Source organism: Akebia trifoliata, chromosome 11, assembly GCF_017979445.1.
Source record: "Akebia trifoliata isolate Shusen 1 chromosome 11, ASM1797944v1, whole genome shotgun sequence".
NCBI lineage: Eukaryota > Viridiplantae > Streptophyta > Magnoliopsida > Ranunculales > Lardizabalaceae > Akebia > Akebia trifoliata.
The window spans coordinates 40404998-40425674 of NC_141385.1; the positions used below are offsets into that span (position 1 = coordinate 40404998).

Genomic DNA, 20677 nt, shown 5'->3' on the forward strand with positions numbered 1-20677 from the left:
AAATTATAAAATATCTTAAAAGGCTTTCTCTCCACTTTTGAAGAGAAAAAAAAAACTCAACTTTTTTCCTTTCTCTTCTCTCCATTTCTCTCAATCCCGATAACCACCACCCATTCATCTCTCTACACATTCATCAATGCTCTTTGAATCAAAGTGGATTCCAATGTCATCATCTTCAAGTTAATATTCCAAATAAACTGCAGCTCTGAGGGGTTATCAGGTTTTTTTTTTTTTTTCACCATCTGAGTAGAAAAGATTCTCAGTGAAAATAAATTTCAGCTCTAGTTTTAAGATAAATTATACAACAAGATCTATAATTTTTTCTGTGATTAGAGACAATTAGACTTTCATGTATCAAAACTAAAACCTTGAAACGTGGAAAATAAAGTGCGGCAGGGGTTAACTTCTACAGGATTTTGGCCTCTATTTCCTCAAGACTGAGCCCCTTCGTTTCCGGTACCACAAAGTATATGAAGAACAGAGAGACGACCGCTATCAACCCAAATACAACAAAGAGAAGACCAGGTCCAAGCAATGACTGCATCCATCCAAAATCCCATAATTAAATGAATAAGAGTATTGTTCAATTACCAGAAATTATTAGTAATGGTAAGAATACTTGTGACTGGTAGAAGAAAACAGAGCTTATAGGCATGTGTATTTATTTATAATACTAAAATTATAAAATTGATGTGGTGTCTAATCAATTTTTTAATTTTGCATCAGATTTTCTATCTTTTAAGAGCTTAGATTGCCACACCAAATGATGAAATATAGTACGGTGTTTGGGGTGTGGATAACATTGTAAACTTTCTAATGACTGCATCCTCTTTTCTATTTCTTCTTCTATGAAACTCTTCAATTTGGGTTTCTAGCCAAGTGAAGCAGAAATCTAAGTAATGTTGTCAGAATTTCATTTATTTTCCTTTTTTGTGAGTACATCCATCCTTGGCGGATTTGGTGTGACAATATAAGCTCTATTTTCTTTCATGGGTACCATTACACATATCTTTGATGCCTTCAAAGGCGAGTACCATTTTGAGACTAGGTTTGCCACCTCACAGCAGCAAATATGATTTTTTTTTTTTTTCCATTTGTAATATACAGCAGAAACAATGTGATGACCTGGGTTACTATATTTAACAAACCACAGTAGTGCATGTCATGCGAAGCACATTTACTCATAAATTTGACAACAGATTGCATCAGATGTTACGAAAGAATTAACTTCAACTAAGTCAATAAAAAATGTTAAAAAGATAAAATACCTCTAATGGGGAGAAAGCAAATGTCACCAATGCATTTGAGGCAAAATTCACAAGCACCGCTATGCTCAATCCACGCCCTCTAAGTCGTAATGGGAAAATCTCCGAAATCATCAGCCAGCCAATAGGTCCAAAAGATAACTGCAAAATCATTCATCGTAAGAAACCTGAGTTGCCATGTGTATCTGTTTGCATACATGTAGATACACTTTTAATACACAAGAATAATCTAAGACGACTCAGATTTACATGAGCATACATATGCGTAGAGTCGGGTGTCTAAAAGGTTTCCGTACCCACACTTTCTAGTATGGTTCGATAGACTTGAATTTTCATAACTACCTTAAGAATTGCCTCCCCATGTCTCTAAACTTACTAAATCTCTGTGGATGCACTGAAATATTCATACTAGTTCCACATATATTAATCCTCTCCACTTTTATTACTTGAGGTTATTGTAACCATTCAATACTTTTTCTTTAACAAATCAAATCCATGTCTCATTGTTGGCATCACCACTACCGAAAGATATACATAGCGGATTGGGGTGTAACAGTATAAAGTCACGAAAGCAACATTGTAACGAAAGCATGATGGATTGAAGGGAAACAGTACCAAAAAAACAATGAGGCTGAACCTGATGTGTACAGTTTCTTAAAACTGGCAACTAGCATCGATCATTTTAAATCATGTACCAAAAAAGAGATTTTAGGATACCTGATAACACCCAACATATACTAGTAGGGCAACTACAGCCACAAGTGGTGAATCCTTTAGGAAAATGTAATATGACGCCAGTAGGAATAAAGAGATCACCTGTCATATGAACAATTATATCATTACATAATGAGAAGGCAGTATAAGAAAAAAAAAGTTTTTTAAAGCTTGAAAACTTGACTTGACCCTCTCTACAAAGAAGTTTCTTTAACACTTGGCTTCTTCGTAAATTCCTAAAATCCCTCTTTTAAATTTGTTGTTTGACTCCCAATTCCAGCCGATTCAACTGACTAAATTGATTTCATGAGGTGACTCAAAGACTACCCCAAGTAGCCGAGTTAGTAGCCAGAGTCAGCTGAAAATCTGATTGAGTTGACTTAGCCATCTTCCAAGTCATCTCAATGAGCTTTAAAACTTTACCAGAAAATGATAAATATAACCTAGAAATATTATTTCACACAACACAAAATCCTTGAAGTTAAAAGAATAACGAAATATTAAACTTAAATGTTCATTTTACCTTCAGTTTTTTTATAAGACAAGGTTTAAGAAAAATCTGAATTCTGAATCTAGAACAAAACCTTGTAACATGGTTACCCAACTTAAATCTACCATTGACCTGGTGTGGTGTTGTTCTTAAAGATTTCATTCATACATTATATATCATATTGTTTTTTACAAAGGACTTACTATGCCGCTGACACCTCCGAGTAGCAAAGGTCTCCGGCCAACTTTATCAACAACAAGAACGGCTACTCCAGTCATAATCAACTACACAAAGGAAAACAAAAAGTCGGGCGTTTAGAATGTAAATAAACCAGTCACTTCTCAACATCCTCATCTCTGTATGTCAGGGCACATAAATACAGATAATACTGCATTGGAATAACAAAACAAATTCTAAACCAGTTTCAATACTTCCAACAAAAACTACACAGATTAATGAGTATGGAAAACAAGACAGCATATAAAAGAGGCTCCTAGCTAACATCAGCTTCTGACAGTGAATAGGTCATCGCCATCAATTTAAGTAATGAATAAAAAATTGAGGTAGTATGAAATCAATTAATCAACTAAGAGCATAGGCAAGTCCACTATCTACATATTCAAGATAACAATTTGTACAACGAAAAAAAGACCACCCGTTAATTAAATTATTCCTTTATCCAAAATGTAAATCTACCTTCAGGAATCCTAGAAGAACTGAAACCCGGGTAGCATCAGATGCTGCTGAAAACCCTGCACTCTGCCAAACCAAATTGGATAAGGGTTTGTACAGGCTATAAATTCGAGTCATTGTTGATGACCAGTGAAGTAACTAGGTCAAATTCAATAGGTTTACCTTAAGAATTGTTGCAGCATAATATAACACACTTGGTTGCCCTGTTATCTGCCATACAAGTGAGATATAAGATAAAACATGAACATTTTAAATACTAAACATTACAGAACCAAAGATAATGATGGTACCTGCTGAAACAAAACTAAACCTGCACCAATAGTAAGGGCTTTCAAACATTTTCCTTGGAAGACTTCCCATAGTGAACCGTCTTTTTCATCATCATTACAAGAAATCTCAGCCAGAATTTCATCTATTTGTTCTGGAGCTGAATCACCAATAGCTTGACCCCTGAGTCGGCACAAACAACATATAGCAGTTTCTCTTGCATCCTGCATGTTGCCTTTTCCCTGTATGGCACACAAAAGTAGCCATCGAGGGGATGGTGGTAACCACCACATTCCAATTCCCATAATAATTGATATTGGGACACTTGTTCCATACATATAGCGCCATCCCGAAATTATATCGACTTCAAGACTGCCAACAGCATAACCTAACTGCATGAAAAGTCTAAGCAATCAGTATTTGCAAGTTCAAAAGCTTACATTAAAGACCAGTTATTTGGTCCGGATTCTGCATGGTCCAGAACAGGTAGAAAATACACCCCATGAGCAAGTAGTTTTACACTTCCCCATGATGCGCCCCATAATACAATCAAAGTCATCAGTGAAAATTGGAGCACTTACAAGCATGCCAAGAACTATAAAAAGCTCTTTAAGAGAGATTAGGCGGCCTCGTATTTGAGTTGGAGCAGTCTCAGCAATGTACATTGGAGCAGCATGCATTGCCTACAAGGGTGGAAAGAAACACGAATGATGAATCTTTCATATAAGAAACGACAATATGCATTTTAGAGTATGACTTCTAAGCATGCACAGCCAGCGCATAACTTGGTACAATGAGTGTTTTAAGTATTGGAAATAATCTAGTTATTTTAGCTCTAGATGTTCTTTAGATATAGCTTTTTATTTAGCTTTTATTTATTTCTGATTTGTAAGGGCACTTTTGTCTTTTTCCTATTTTATTAATATAAATTCCTGCCAAGCTCTCATAAAGAGACTTGACAATTATTCTTCTTGGTATCAGAGCCAAGGAATTTCGTCCCCCTCCTTGGTTCCCCTCCCTCTTCTTCCTCTTTTTCTTCTCCTCTTTATTCACTAAACCCTGACCTCGAGAAGCTTTCTTAGACCTTCTCCCTTTCGGGGGTCTTTTATTTCACTTTTTCTTATTTCCTTTATCGCATGTTGCGATAGGGATTTAATCACATGCTACGATAATTTTTCTACGCTATGATACTACCCTATGCTAGGGTTTGTTAATTCAATTGGATAGATTTCTGTGCTGCCGACAGCCCCTATTAGCAGATTTCTGCCCCACGACAACTTCTATTCTCAGATTTCTGCCCCACAACAGCAGCAGTTGCTGTGTTTGGTGGATTTCTGCCTCACGACAACTCCTATTATCAGATTTGTGCCCCACGACAGCAGCAATTGCTGTGTTTGGTAGATTTCTGCCCCACAACAACTCCTAGTAGCAGATTGGTGCTCCACGACAGCAGCAGTTGCTGTGTTTGGTGCGTTTGGGGCTCTCTTGTGACCTGCGATAGAGTATGGAAGCTTTGTTTGGTGTTGCCGACAGTGTTTGGGGCCTTCTTATGACCTGTGATAGAATTAGGAGCTGAGTTTGTTGTTGTCGACAGCAACTAGGAGATTTGTTGGGGTTGTGATACCCTTGCGACAGCAGCTAGGTGGTTCTTTGGTGATAAACAACAACAATAGAGGTGCTGCCATTGTTTCTACCCCTCGACAGTACTACTACAGAAGATCTCCCTTCGATCCAAAGTTTTATTGTTTATAGTGCGTCATGACGACAACTCACAGGACCAAGGATTCCAACACAACTCTTGGGGAAAATTCCTCAGTTCAGCGTATAGCCAATGCCCTACTAGATGGTCGGAATTTTCAATCCTGGTCTCAGTCTGTGCGACTTTATTTGGGTAGTAGAGGTAAATCTGGATGACTTTTGAGCACCATTACCTACCACCTCCCACTGATCCCAAATTTGAACAATGGAAGATCGATAACTGCACTATTCTTGGATGGTTATTTAATTCAATGGACCAACAAATCTATACAATGTATATGTATTATGAAACTGTTCCGTCTTTGTGGTTAGCCCTCACTCAAACATATGCTCATGCTAGGAATGACTCGAGGATTTATGAGCTTTACCGAGACATCGCCCAGACTACCCAAAGAACACAAAGTGTAGCTGATTATTTTAGGTTTCTCCAGTCCCATTGGGAGGAGCTCTCTCGTTATAAGTCTATGGCTGAGCTATCTGTAGAAGCAGTCGGTTTGTGGTTAAGAGGATTCCTCGACAATAGACATATTAGTTTCTCATGGGTTTACGTCCTGAGTTTTAAGCACTTCGGACCCAAATCCTTAATACCATTCCTTTACCTCATTTATTTAAGATATTTGCGACCATTGACAATGATGAACGTCGTCGTCGTATTGTTCCATCTCAGACTCAGACACCTGGTATTCTCTCTGTTCCTGCTACAGATCGGATGACTCCAGTAGCCAACTCTAGTTTCTCCAACTTTCAAATCTCGAGATCAGGGAGTCGTGGTCATGGCAGCCGTGGTCGTGGTAAAGGGAATGACCTTATTTGCAGTCATTATGGAAAAACTAGTTATGAAAAGACCCGTTGCTTTCAGCTTTATCCACATCTGATATCACGATCTTCGTCCACTTCATCTTTGGGACAGTCTACTCCTTGTGCCGCTACAGTGGAGTCATCATCCATTCCTCCCATTGATCATCTTTCCTCACCTAGTACAATTGATTTGCAACAACTACAGACTCAGATTGTCACTATTGTTCGGGATTAGATACATGCTCAAACTCACCCCTCCTCGACAGTGGCCTCAGTTACTACGCCTCCAATTATATCCTTTGTTTCCATGTCACTCAATCTGGCACTGCTCTATTGACATGGGTTATTGATTCTGGTGCCTTTGATCACATGATCAGCGAGTCTAGTCATTTTACCTCTTCTACTTTTCTTACCACTTATAGGGAGGTTCATCTTGTTGATGATCTCTTACACCTATCCACTGCAAGGATATCATCCCTTTATCTTCTAAGATTTCACTAGACTATGTGCTTCATGTCCCTCATCTATCTTTTAATCTTATGTCTGTGAGTAAAATCACTAGATCACTAAATTGCTCAGTTACCTTTTTTTCCTATTCACTGCATTTTTCAGGACTTGACTTCGATGAGGATTTTTGGCAAGGGGTATGAGAGGGATAGACTATACTTGTTTGGATCTCAATCTACTGTTGTTCCAGCTTATGTGCTTCCTTCCTTTGGGAGTCACGTTTTCTTCTTAGAATCTAGATTTATGGCATACTCGCTTAGGACATGCCAATTTTCAGAACTTATGTCATTTATTTCCTACTTTAAAAATTGCTTGTAGTGGACACAAATTTCAGAACTCTGTGTGTGAACTTTTTAAACACACGTACTTCTTATATTCCTCATATGCATCGAGTTAATGAAATATTTGATTTAGTTCATTCTGATGGGTGTGGGCCTTTCCCTATTATTGCTTTGAATGATCAGAATTATTATGTTACATTTATTGATGACTATTCTTGTTGTACTTGGGTTTATCTGACGCGTTCTCGTTTTGAGGTGCTTCCTATTTTTGTCAACATTCTTAAAATGATTCAAACTTTGTACAATATTACTGTTAAATCTCTTCGATCCAATAATTGGGGGGGGGGGGGGGGAATATATATCTAATGGGATTCACTCACATCTTCATGAGCATGATATGCTTCACCAGTTGACTTGTCCTTATGCTCTTGAGCCAAACGGGGTGACGGAACATAAGAATCGCCATCTCATGAACATTGTTCGATGTCCTCTCCGAGGAATGCATGTTCCTAAGGCATATTGGAATATGGCAGTCCTCACTGCGGCTTATCTTATTAACCGCGTCCCTAGTCACACCTTAGAGGGACAAGTGCCTCTTCATGTCCTCCAACCTGATAGTATATTTTTTTTCATTACACCTCGAGTATTTGGATGCACGTGTTTTGTTTAGGACAGGACAACCAATCGTACAAAATTGGATGATAAACCCATTCGATGCATTTTCTTAGGTTACTCTTCTCTGTTCAAGGGGTATCAGTGTGATGATCCAGTTTCTTATCGTGTCATACACTTTTCATGTTACTTTCTTTGAAAATGTTTCATACTTTCATGTCACATCTACTTTGCAGAACTCGTTTCCTATAGTGCTGCCATCTCTTATTTTTCTTTCATCTTCGCCAACGCTTAAGGTATATTCTCTTCGTCCTCACCCTTGCCAACCTCCTCCTTGAATTCAAGTATATCATCTCCTACCTTCACACATATGCCTGTTCTTATCCCTTATATTTCTGATTCTCATTTACCTATTGCCCTTCACAAAGGTAAGCAGAGGTATGTTACTAATCATCATATTGCTCAGTTTGTTTCCTATCGGGTCTCTCTTCCTCTTATCAGGCCTACCTTTTAGCCATTGATTCTATCCGAGTTCCTCGATCTATATCAAAGGCTTTGCGAGACCCTCAATAGATTAAAGCTATGACTGTTGAGATGAATGCTTTACAAAAAAAATAATACCTGGGAGTTTGTCACTTTTCCATCTGGGGAGCAAACCATTAGTTGTTAATGGGTCTTCATAGTGAAATACCTTACAAATAGTACTATTAATCGATATAAAACATGCCTAGTTGCTAAGGGGTTTACACAAACTTTAGGAAAAGATTTTGGTACCACATTTGCTCGTTGCCAAACTCTCCACTGTTTGACTTTTTATCTCTCTAGTTGCGTGTAACTCCTGACCACTTCACCAACTTAATATCAAGAACGCCTTTCTGAATGGTGATTTGACTGAGGTTATTTATATGGACCCTCCTCCAAGATTTTGTCTTCAGGGGGAGTATTCTAGGAAGGTATGCCGCCTTCTTAAATCTCTATATGGCCTGAAGCAGTCCCCATGAACCTGGTTTCAACTGTTTTTTGAGATTATTTTATCTATGGAGTTTTCTACATGACACTCAGATTATACTTGCTTTCTTCGTCGAGGAGTGAATGGTCGTTGCACAATTGTTTCGATATATGTAGATGACATTATTGTGATTGGAGATGATGCACAGTGAATCGACAAAGTTAAGGTGCTATTAGATCGTGTTTTTGAGGTTAAGGATTTGGATCCACTCAAGTACTTATAGGGGATAGAAATGGCCCACACTTACCGTCGTATTTCACTATCTCAACGTAAATACACATTGGATCTTCTTTAGGACATCGGGATGTTTGGTTGTCGTCCTGCTTCCTCACCTATGGATCATAATTATCGTCTTAATGCTAACTCTGGTGATATTTTATCTGATCTTTTTTCTTATCAAAGACTTGTTGGTCGTCTAATTTATTTGACTAATACTAGACCGGACTTGTTCTTTGTAGTTAGTGTGGTCCGTCAATTCATGCATACTCCGCGTACTTCTCACCTTGATGTCGTTTATCATATCCTTCGCTACTTGAAGTCGTGTCCTGGTCTTGGGCTTTTCTACTTTTCCATTGCTCAGCCGCATTTGTCTTGTTTTACAGATACTGATTATGATGGTTCTCTCACAGATAGGAGATCTACCTTTGGTTTCTATACTTTTTATAGTGATATAACCTTATCTCGTGAAAAAATAAGAAATAGAATGTGGTTTCTTGCTCTTCTACTGAAGCTGAGTATCGTGCTATGGCTATTGGCACATGTCAGCTAACTTGACTTTTTTCTTTGCTAGCAGGGTTGGGATTTCCTGTCTTATGTTCTTCTACTTTGTTCTGTGACAACAAATCTATTACTATGCTGGCTTTTGACTCAGTCCTTCACGAAAGATTTAAGCATATTAAGGTTAATATTCACTTTCTCAAAGAGAAAGTTCGATCTGGTGATTTTCAAACAATCTTCGCACCTTCTTCAAATCAGCTTGCCGACATGCTTACGAAGTCTGTTGGTCCATCTATCACTAATTCTCATCTTCTCAAGTTGGGTTTACTTGATATATTTGCCTCAGCTTGAGGGGGAGTATTGAAAATAATCTAGTTATTTTAGCTCTAATTGTTATTTAGATATAACTTTTTATTTAGCTTTTATTTATTTCTGATTTGTAAGGGCATTTTTGTCTTTTTACTGTTTTATTAATATAAATTCCTGCCAAGCTCTCACAAAGAGACCTAACAATTATTCTTCTCAAGTTCTTCTTTAAGGACCATGACCTAGATTTACTTTTCTCTTTTGTTCCCCAACAAATTTTCTCATCCAAAAGTTGGAATTAAAAAGAAATGTATCTTGAAATGTGGTATCCTTTCGAAATAAATTCTCTACATTTTATCACAACATTTCTTCCTTGTATCTCTTTCTTATGTACTTCTCAACTTAATATTTTGATGTAAGCATGAACCACATCAGCCAACCAGAGAGCATGATGTCAACATCAGAATTTTGAAGCAGCGATACTAGGTTTTTTAGAGGTGTTGTGTGTGTGGGGGGGGGGGGGGGGGGAAGAATTTATAGTATTTGTGCCTCCTTAATGGATTTCTTAGAATTTCTAGAAGTACTTTCATTTACAACTGCTTGAGAGTTTTCATTAGTGAAAACATCATTAGTTGGGATTATAGTAGGACCTTATAAAATGGAGGTCATAAGCAGCATTTGGAATTTTAGCTATTACATTTTCTATTATTAATTATCATTGTTCTCCATGTGCAATTGCAAAAATGCTGAGTATATAACTAAAAATTAGTGTTTCAAGGGTAACGAGCCCATATGTTGCTGCTGCTATACGGTGAAAACTGATTTTTGGGTTGTTGATCCCCTAATAAAGGCTGAGAGTAATACTTCAAGTGGTAATAAGAGCCTACATCTGGCGATGGGTAGTTCAATTGAAGGAGATGCAATCCCTCAAAAAAGACAATGGCTACTCAACCATCCAAGCACTAGAAAACTATACAAGAATTAGTCATAGGAGAGGCTGCATCATCAAGTTAAGACTTGTTAAAGAATGGATATGTAGGGAACTATGTCCCTGACTCATACTAATAAGAATCTACCTTCGTGATCTTGACTGTCAACTACGAGGAGAGGAATAGGAGAGTTTTTCTTGTAGCACGACATCGAATCTCAAAAAATCTCAACATTGAAGGGAAAGGATGAGAAAGTCCATCTATCATCAACATCAAATCTCCTTTGTTTCATTGGTTCAATATATCATAGGGGGTTATTTTTTGAGGACTTCTGTTTTCAGATGCGATCTGGTTGTAAAGGAATAGTGAATGATCTATTGTTTAGATTTTATGGCTCTCCTTTGGTAGATGTCCTCAACCTCCTAGGTTTGCTGATTTGTCCTATGTTTTCTAATAAATCCCTACTAATAAAAAGTATACCCTCATGTGGTAACAGTCCTTCCTGTACCCAAAGAAGGATGATTATTGGGGATTGTTCGGGGTTAGAAGTACCACTAAAAGAAAGTTAATTACCATATCCTATTCTTCTTTTGGACCACATCTTAAGCATGCTACAAGGTGCTCAAATCTTCTAAAATATCAATTTACATAGTGGGTATCATTAATACGAACACACCTCAAAGACAAGCAGAAAACAACATTTAAAATCAACAATGGTTTGTTTGAATGGATAATCGTATGGCATCTGGTCTAAATCCAATGCCCCTGACACTTCATGAGATTCATGACAAATGTACAACATACATTCCTTAGCAAATTCTAACTAGTACATTTTGGTAATGTTTTTATTTTTAGTTTTTGTGTTGGCTCGACAGTGGAATCAATTTTAACTGGGAAAACCTTCTATTTTTCCACTCCAATTACTAATTTAATTTTTTAGACAGTGGAGGAGCCAGGTTTTTGCCCCCGTGGGGGAAACTAAGAGTGGAACAATTTTATTGAGACAAACGAGTGAATTTTTTTGTGAGGGAAATAGCGGCAGATTTGTTTTCCATCCACCGTTGTTATCTATAGCAAGTGCCCCAACTGTAAATCCCCCCCCCCCCCCCCCCCAGTTGTAGAAGATATGGTTCAGTCAGGAAAGGATAAACCTGGAAAATTAATTAGCATTCGACCAGTCAATTTTCCATGTTTCTCCCCCCCACCCCAGTTTGTCTTCTTTACACACACACATGCGCATGTGTGTGTTTGTGTATGCATGCATGTGGGGTGGACGGGCATGTAGACGTCTTTTTTTCTGGATCAGTAAGCCTGTTTTTAATAGGACACGTGCTTGTGTTTTGTTCATATGCGTGCGTGTGCATGTGCATGTGCATGTACATACATGTGAGTGCATTCGTGTGGCTGTGTGTATGTGCTTGTCTCTGTGTTTGGGTGCACCTGTAAATGAATATGCGTATAAAAATTGAGAAGCTAAAGTCAGCAGAAATTTTAACCATGAAAAGGAGGTAAAGTAAATTACCAGTCCAATTCCTATACCATATACAAAACGTCCGATCACCATAATAGGGAAGTTAGGTGCTAATGCTGTTACTAGAGCTCCAACAAGATAAAGCAGAGAGGATAGAATCAACTCCCTTCGTCTTCCTTCAATAAAAATTTCCCTCTTTTAGATTTCTTCAAATATAAATTTTATACTATATAATATCCTGAATTCTATATTTGAAGCTCAAAGTTAAAGAACAAACCTAGAATGTCAGCAATACTAAAAGCCGAGATGGAACCAATCAGGGCCCCGTACAATGAACCACTGACCTGTAAACAATTTCAGCACCCAAATTCACAGAAATAAATATGCACTCAGAATGGTGAAAATGCCAAACTTACAACTACTAGATGCTTTCAACCCATGTGTATCAAGCAATTACAATCAAAGATGAGATGTCAACTCACAATAAGCCCAATTTCCAATGAAGACAAGTTAAACCATGTCGTTCCGCTCAATGTGGCTGACTGCAAAGAATTAAAATCATTAGAAATATTGAATACTTGAAACCCCAAATTGTTAGTGAAATTTTAGATTCATAATTGAACTATACTTCCCAGAAAGATCTATGTATTATTTTGTGCACTTGTTTTAACTACTACAAATGTTTATTTTACTTAAATCAATGCGGCAGAACCATAGTTTCTTGATAGAGAAACCTATACGTAAAACACAAGATAATCCACTCTATCAGCATGAGCCAATCAAAATTCTCAAAGGACTTGCATAGGTGCAACATTTAGTCACATTAGGCTGGGCAGATAAACCAATTCCGGTAATAGGCTCCAAATATGGTCATGGGTGCAATTTCTTCCAAGCATCTTTATCCAAAATTATAACATCGACATCAAATGAGTTCAATCAATAGGCCAAAATGCGATGTTCAAGCTTGGGATCCGTTACATGCCAGATGCCCAAAAGCATATACTTGTGATTAAAGAAATGAGACCAGTGTTGGAGAGTAATGAGCCATTTTCCCTGCCTGCACCACATACATGGCACAGGAGCGGGTAATCGGGAGCCGGTGTGGCAGGTCCCACCTAAGAGATCTCCTAGACTGAAAATTAATCCAATCATATTTTCCTAAATGTACAAAATATCTATTGATACAAAAATATGAACGACGACTTAACACTCAGCTACCTTTCTCTGAGTTTTTTATTTTTATTTATTTTTCCTTCTGTGGAAGGCTCCGCCATCTTTGGCACCAAGGACACAATAACATCAACCTCCCAATGGCTAAGGGGTCTTCTAATGTCAAGATTCCAAGTGATGTTATCTTAACCCTTTTACTGCACAGTGACTGACAAGGACTCCTTTATAAATGGTTAATGTATAGATGGAAAGTAAATTGAGTGTAGATGAAAAAGTGTGCTTAACGCCTAATCTATCACCAAAGCCTCTTCAATTTTTTCATCAATATTTGTTGTTTCTGCCTTTATAATATAATGCAAAAGAGTTGAGGGAAAAAGAAACTAAATAACTAAAATTAAGTTTAATCCAAAACAATCATCTCATGAATGATGAACGCCCCATGAATCAACCTTCATAGGTAGAATGGGATGGTCCTCAAGATTTACCAATGGAATTATCACATTAAATAAAGGTAGACACATTTGTTCTCATCCATGATTTTCTTATGTAAATTGATTTTCTTGTAAGTTTTTGTAAACGGTCTTGTAAGTTTTTGTAAACAATCAATGTATAAGATCATAGTACTTGGCTTGAAGATAAATCATCCAAGTAAAATCTTATTGAAGATCAAGCTCTAGGGAGGTTACAAGAAGAGTGAAGAAGATAGTCAAGTTCAAGAAGAATGAAGGTCAAGACCAAGTTCAACACTTGTCAAAAATTGGATTGAAGAAATTCAGGTTAGTGTGTGAGTGTCCTTGGTCAGTCGACCGAACCCGTGGTTGAGCCTCTCTCTTCTCTTCTCTCACAGGCGACTGAACATACTCGGTAGACCAAACCTGAAACTCATGAAACTCATTTTTTTTCTCTCTCAGGCGACCGATCATACTCGGTCGACCAAGCCCGAAACTTGAGAACCTCGCTTTTTTGTTCACTTGGTCGACCAAACCCAAAAGTCTCATAACTCTTGAATTTGGTCACTCAGTCAACCCAACCTTGTTCAGTCGATTGACCGCTTAGAAGCGGTCATACGAACTTTTCGAAATCTGTTTCAAACGAGCATATCTTTTGAGATTTTCTAATCTTTCAATTTTGTCAAGTGTGTTGACTTCTCCAAATTTTATTCTAGTTGGGTTTCTCATTCAAACCCTATCTCTTCTTCTCTTCTATAAATAGGAGAGAACTCTCAGAGTTTCTCATCAAGTAAAAAAGAAAAGTAAAGTTAATGTAGATCTGAGAGATAAGTTCTAAGTTTTCATATCTTCTATCTTCTTCTCTTGGTAATATTCTGAGTTAGAGAAAGAGAGATAGTTGCTCTATTGGTTATTCTCCACTGAGATTTCTGATTGAGAAATCTTAAAACGGCTTGGGTGAAGGTCCCTAACAGAGTTTTGTGGCGGTGTGTTCACTTTTTTCTGTAAGCGGTTGTAATCCGAAAACATTGAATAAAAAACATCAGTTCAATATTTTGAGCTTTCTGAGAGTGGAGTAGGGAGTGAGGTCACCGAACCACTATAAATCTGTGCCTCTTGTGTAGTTTGAATTTCTCTGAACTCTACAATTGTATGTTGTTTATGCAAATCTGTTTGTCTATTATTGCTATTGCTTGGTTAAAATTTTAAAATATACTTAATTTTTCAAAATACCTATTCACCCCCCCCCCCCCTCTAGGTATTATTTTTAGTAATTTCAATAAGTGTGATCACTTCAAATTCAAATTATCAACCAAACTAAATAGCACAAATACCAAACATAAATCAACCATCATTTTAGATTAAAAGAAAGTTTTTTTTCCAATACATTACAACAAAAGTATAGTCTTGCCATCAAAATTATTCACCACATGTTCTATGCTAGACAAATAAAAGAAAATCACCAGATAGTTCAATACTTTGGCATACCTCTAAGGAAATTGTAGCACCAGAAGTAGCACCAATATCATAGCCATATAGAAGTCCTCCAAGAGCTGGGAATACAAACCTAAAGCTCATCGAGTTACTCACAATGTATTTAATGAAAAAATTATATAATATTTCATTTGACATAACTCTAATGAAGATCATGAAAACATCATAAATTGCTGACAAGCAATGAATTATTTGACAGCTAAATTTAACTATTTTCTATTTGTGAACTAAAAAAAGTCAAAAGGTGATCATAAAATTCAATTATGCCGAGCAAGAATAGAGATTTATATCAAGAAAAGTACTTAACAAGAGGGGGAATGCTAACGTCCAACACCTCATGGGAACATTAGCTTTCTCCAGGTGCAGAGACAGGATATTGCCCATGTGGGGGCAACTAAGAGTGGAAATTTTTTTTGTGGGGGCAACTAAGAATGAAAAAATAAATTTGAGAGGCAACGAAGATTGGAAAAAAAAATATAGGGGGCAATAGCGGCAGATTTTTTTTATCCACTAGTGATATCTGTCGCAATAGCTCATTATTTCATGGACATTGAAAATTCTTGTGGGGGCAAGTGCCCCTATTAAAAATCCACCCTTGGCATTCTCCACCACGTTCACTTTTTAATAATACCCCTTCTCATTCTATCTTTTAGTGAAAAATACAAGGGTATGTTGGTCTTTTATATAATAAATGTGTATTAGCTTTGAGTATCAAAGCATGTTATGCAAACAAAGACATTTAATTCAAAAACTAAAATGTCTTTAGCAATTATTAAAAGACAAAATGAGCAAATGTGGTGAAGAATACTAACGACCCCATGAGGTCTTGTACCTTAACATTTTCCTTAAAATATATATATATATAGGGCCCCGTTCGACACCCAACCATTTACCCAACAATTTGCCCAACATGTTTTGTCCTACATGGGTTAGAAGTTTTGGAATAGGCTGATTTTTGGTGGGGATGATCTCTATGGTGAGGAGATCATCCTCACCAAAAATCAGCCCATTCCAAAACTTCTAACCCCATCACAAATAGTTTACAAAAAATGGACGGTCCACGATTTTTCAACTTGTAAACATGGGATTAGAAGTTTTGGAATGGGCTGATTTTTGGTGAGGATGATCTATATATATATATATATATATATATATATATATATTTGAAAGTCTCGTATAAAAATAACGATTATCAAGTAAATTATCAAAAAAATTCAAGAATCAAAAGATTATTTGGCTGATAGAAACCAATAGATCGGTATCAAGAAAAACTCACGGAAGGATTGCTGCATAAACAGAATAGTTCTCGCATGAGCGATTTTCATCAATAAGAGGCTCTCTTGAGCTGTTGATGTCTTCGGAAGATGCCACTGACTAATTATAGCAAAATCAAAAGCAAAGCAAACAAACAGTTTCAGAGAAATTAATCGTAATTTTAAAAGCAAATTAACCTAAATCTCGAAAGAACACTATGAATCAAACGACCTTGCCGAAGAACGAAAGCTTGTGTTGCTCGAGATCTGATGTCCCTGTCGCCATTTTGGATCTACCAATCGAACAGTTGCTCTGCTTCTGCGCTAAAGTTAGGGTTTGATTTCGCTCTCTGAAAAAGATTTCAGAGGCAAACTTTTAGTTTGGTGAGGATAGATTCCAGAAAATGGAGATTGTGGCAGGTAGTTAAACCGAAATGGCTTTGCTGTCTGAACAAAATGAATCTTATCCAGTATTTTCGCGTAACATAATACTCAGTACTAGGTACTCTTTTTCAATAGAGGGAGTACGTAATCATTCGATCATACCCGTTGAATTTCCTCGATAAATGTAAATTGAAGGAGATGTACCTACTCCTCAGAAGGCCCTTGATGTTAGACAAAGATAGGGCCGCGTTGTGCGTACCATATCGCGATTCGACGGCTTTCCAGATCCTTGCCAAGGGCACATATGAAAAGCTTTAAAAGTTGGGGATACTGTGTTCCAGATGTTGTCACAGTTTCCTACATTCACGTCTTTCTTTTGCCACGTGGCATTTAATTTCAACTAAGCATACAAAGGGAGTTTTGTAACTAAAAATGATAATTGGTTTATCTGATTAGTGGATCACATATTTATCGAGTAGACCTAATTATTGTATTTTTTATTATAAAAAAAAAACTCTGTTTGGAGTTCACACAGGTTTACCTAACTAGTTAGAAAAGTGTCGAAACCGCGAATCAATTTAAACCAAACCATTTCGTCGTAGGTGATATACAGCAAACCAAATGAACAACTTATTTAAGTTATTTTTATGCTAAAATGGTGCTAAATTGACTAAAAATAAAATACTCAAATGACATGTAATGCGGCTCTTAGCACGATAATGTCGGTTGAATGGATTTGAATATATTTCTTCTTTGACAATTGACTTTATGTTAATTCTTTTACGTCTCTGCAACATATTTGCTAATATTAAAGATATCCCTTAACATTTCAAATTGAAAACATATTTCTTTGATCTTTGTCTTTGTTGATAGACTAATAGGAAATGAACAAAAACTTTCATCTTCAATTTGTAAATAAAAAAATCTTCATCTTTACCTATTTATCCCTTCAACCTTCAATTTCTCTCATCTCTGTCTATCCCTACAAATCAGGTTCATACTCTACTGACAAGTCGTGAATTTAAACCCGAACTCGAATTGAACGAACCCACAAATCAAGTAACATAGGTTCAGACAACTCCAAAGGAACTATATTTTATGATGTTTGTTACCCACCAAACCTCACTTTATCAGATTGTTACCCAACAAACCTTGTATGAGTACGCATTTGTTGTTAACAAATTTGTGTATTAAATTGATGATCTCCATATCGCATGTATTGCAAAAACAAGTGTGATTGATTGGTGTAGAGAAAATTTTTGAAGAGTTAATAGTTTTCATTGTAAGTAATTTTTCTATACATGTGACATCATGCTATTGATTCATCAGCTTAGCACATAAATTTGTTAACAGTAAATGTGCACTCACCTTGTAGTGGGATAATGTCATAAAATTCAAATTGATGGGGTTACTTTGTTACTTAACATACCTTGGAGTAGATCCTAACCACATCAATTTGTGATATTCAAAAACATGATCCAATGCCACAGAGTTATAAGAGGAAACAAATTCTAACAACTCTAAATGAAAAATAATAAATAAAAAGTTATTTTTCAGTGAATTTTAATATTAAATTTGGGAGTTTGATAGTCATTCATTTCCAACACCTTTGATCAAATTCAAAAAAAATTCTTTTTTGAATTTTGTTCTTTTGAATTTGAGTTTTTCGATGAAATCTAGAAGACTTTGATGTTGGTTGCCAATTTGATAATCCATGTAGGCCCAAAGTCCAAAATCTTACTAAACTAGTCATGCTAGCCTAATTTATAAAGTAAGATTTGTTCACGTAATAAGCTTGATAAGTAAAGGAGTTTTTTAACAAAGTTGCAACAGAGAGGTCTGCCCCTGTAAATCTCTTTAAATAATAAATAAAATTAAATAAATAAATAAATCCAAAGGATATCAGCCGTCCTTTTTTTTTTCCTTAGGTGGGCCCACTTATACACCTATTTATTAGCTTTTGAAACCCAATTCCAGGAGTACAGGATCCTTTTTCTTAGAAGTTTCGTGATTCGCGACGAACACGTGTCACACAGACGCACGTGAGGTGTCTGTTAAAGTAGGTGAAATTGTATATTTTTTATGTGAAATTGGGAAACGTGAATACCGTGGGCGACTTATTTAAAAAATTTAAGGGCCAGGTAAGAGCAAGTGCGACTTTGAGGCGGCCTGGGATTTGAACTGCATTACATTGGTGAACGCGACACAAAGTTAAGAATGTGGTGTATGGTTTTTAAACTTGGTATCTTGTCTCGTTAAACTTCGATATCGAGTCATCTCAGATGAATTTTTTAATATGTTTGAGACGTCTCGTGAGATAAATTAAAAAATTACACGTGAGTCATAAAATTCGGTCAAAAAAATAACTTTGTGAGTTGATCTCGTTCAACTCTGATACCGAGTTAACTCGGATGATACGTCTCAGTCTCGGACGAGTTTAAAAATCATGATGTGGTGAACTCACGATGTATGTAAATTAGAATTTTTTTTTTTTTTTAATTTTAATATTTGGTAAATCTACTTGAAATACTTAAAAATGAATAAATTATTATTGCAAATCAAAAATTACGATGTAATTGTAAAAAAATTTAAATCCAAATTTTATTTTTCAATTTTTTATAGATCAACGAAATAAATAAAAAAAAATACATCTAACTGTTCAAAATTAAGAGAATTTTATTTTCCATTCGTCATTCATGATCAAAAGATCGTTGGAAATGATTGTAATTGCTATTGAAAAATTTAACTACATGAAGAAGATGAGAAAATAGTAGTTTGGATATTTCAAATACCATATACAAGTGAGATGAGGTCTACCGATTGTTAAGAAAGGAAAATTTTACTAAATGGATTATTAAGAAACAATCCAAAACTTTGAGACTAATTAGAAAGAAGTCCCTCCTAGAGAGCCTTTCAAGTAATTTTCCCTTTTTTCGTCCCCCTAGGCGTACTAAGGTCCTTGGGCTCGCTTTTGGCGTACAAAAACATCTGCTTTAAGGTTTGTATAGGACGAAATTCTATGAATTTTGACAAAACAAATATTAAAAACGTTATTTTTCATCGTTGAATTTCATTTTTTAGTTTGGAAGTTATATGGAAATTCAATAATTGTCCATTTTCAAGACCTTGGATCTAATTCAAAAGAAATTGTTTTTGAATTTTTTTTTTAATTTGAGTTTTTCGATGAATCGGTAAGCATGTTTTTAATGAGTTCATTAACTCAATGTCGGCGAAATTTGAAACCAGGTCTCTAGTATCATCACCAAAGGCTTTACTGACGAAAGCTATCTAATACTAACAAAACACTTTCTTTAATAACTTAGTAAAATTTCAAGAGTCATGTTATTGGTGTCCCTTATACACACTCTCGATGCCCACTTAAAAATAAAAAGATAAAAGAAATTCACCTATACCCTTATCATATTCCTCTATGAACCCACCATCTAGAATAGAATGAAAACCTTAACCATATCACCATCTTCTCTATTCATTCTCTCCTCTCTCTCCTTAATCTTTTGTCTTTGCATCTAGAAAAGTTGAACAAAGGTTTAAGTTTCAACGAGGGTCTTCTCCTTCTTCAATCTTAAGTTATTATTATTATTATTATTATTTAAATCTTAACACCTAAAAAAATCAATTGAGTTGAAGTCATTCATATGAGAAAAATTGTGTGTTGAATCATTATTGTAAGATTCGATAGATACCTACCGATCCTATACACAAAGATTCGACACTGTCATCAAATTGATTTGGTTTATAATGTTCAATATATACCTATCGAACAAAACTTTCTCATGTAAATCTTTATGTTTGGTATGTCAATATATACCGAATTGGTTTTGTAATGTTTGGTAGGTACCTACCAAATCAACTAAAACAAGTTCAATTTTGAACCTATTGAAATTCGTTCGATGATTTTTAAGAATTTTAGTAAGTGGGCTTAAAGAATATTATGAGTAAATGGGCACCAATAGTGTATATGATGGGAATGAGTAGGACAACTAAAATTTCAAATCTTTCTAAGAGTTATTGAACCCAGATGAATTACCAAATTGGCAATCTAACCACACAATCCTCTAGATTTCATCGAAAAATTCAGATAAAGAAAAA

General features: G+C 36.1%; 1 protein-coding gene across 1 annotated transcript; it reads right to left on the reverse strand.

The window, feature by feature from the left end:
- Positions 1 to 263: 263 nt before the first annotated feature.
- Positions 264 to 16651, reverse strand: LOC147391649 (D-xylose-proton symporter-like 2). Its single transcript, XM_086457999.1, has 14 exons — positions 16416 to 16651; positions 16207 to 16304; positions 14925 to 15003; positions 12300 to 12359; positions 12095 to 12161; positions 11869 to 11993; positions 4011 to 4112; positions 3453 to 3821; positions 3325 to 3372; positions 3166 to 3228; positions 2673 to 2753; positions 1983 to 2081; positions 1269 to 1406; positions 264 to 538 (listed from the first exon to the last, which is right to left on the reverse strand). The coding sequence occupies exons 1-14, from the start codon at positions 16467 to 16469 to the stop codon at positions 407 to 409; spliced, it is 1515 nt and encodes a 504-aa protein (XP_086314125.1). The 5' UTR covers positions 16470 to 16651; the 3' UTR covers positions 264 to 406.
- Positions 16652 to 20677: the final 4026 nt, after the last annotated feature.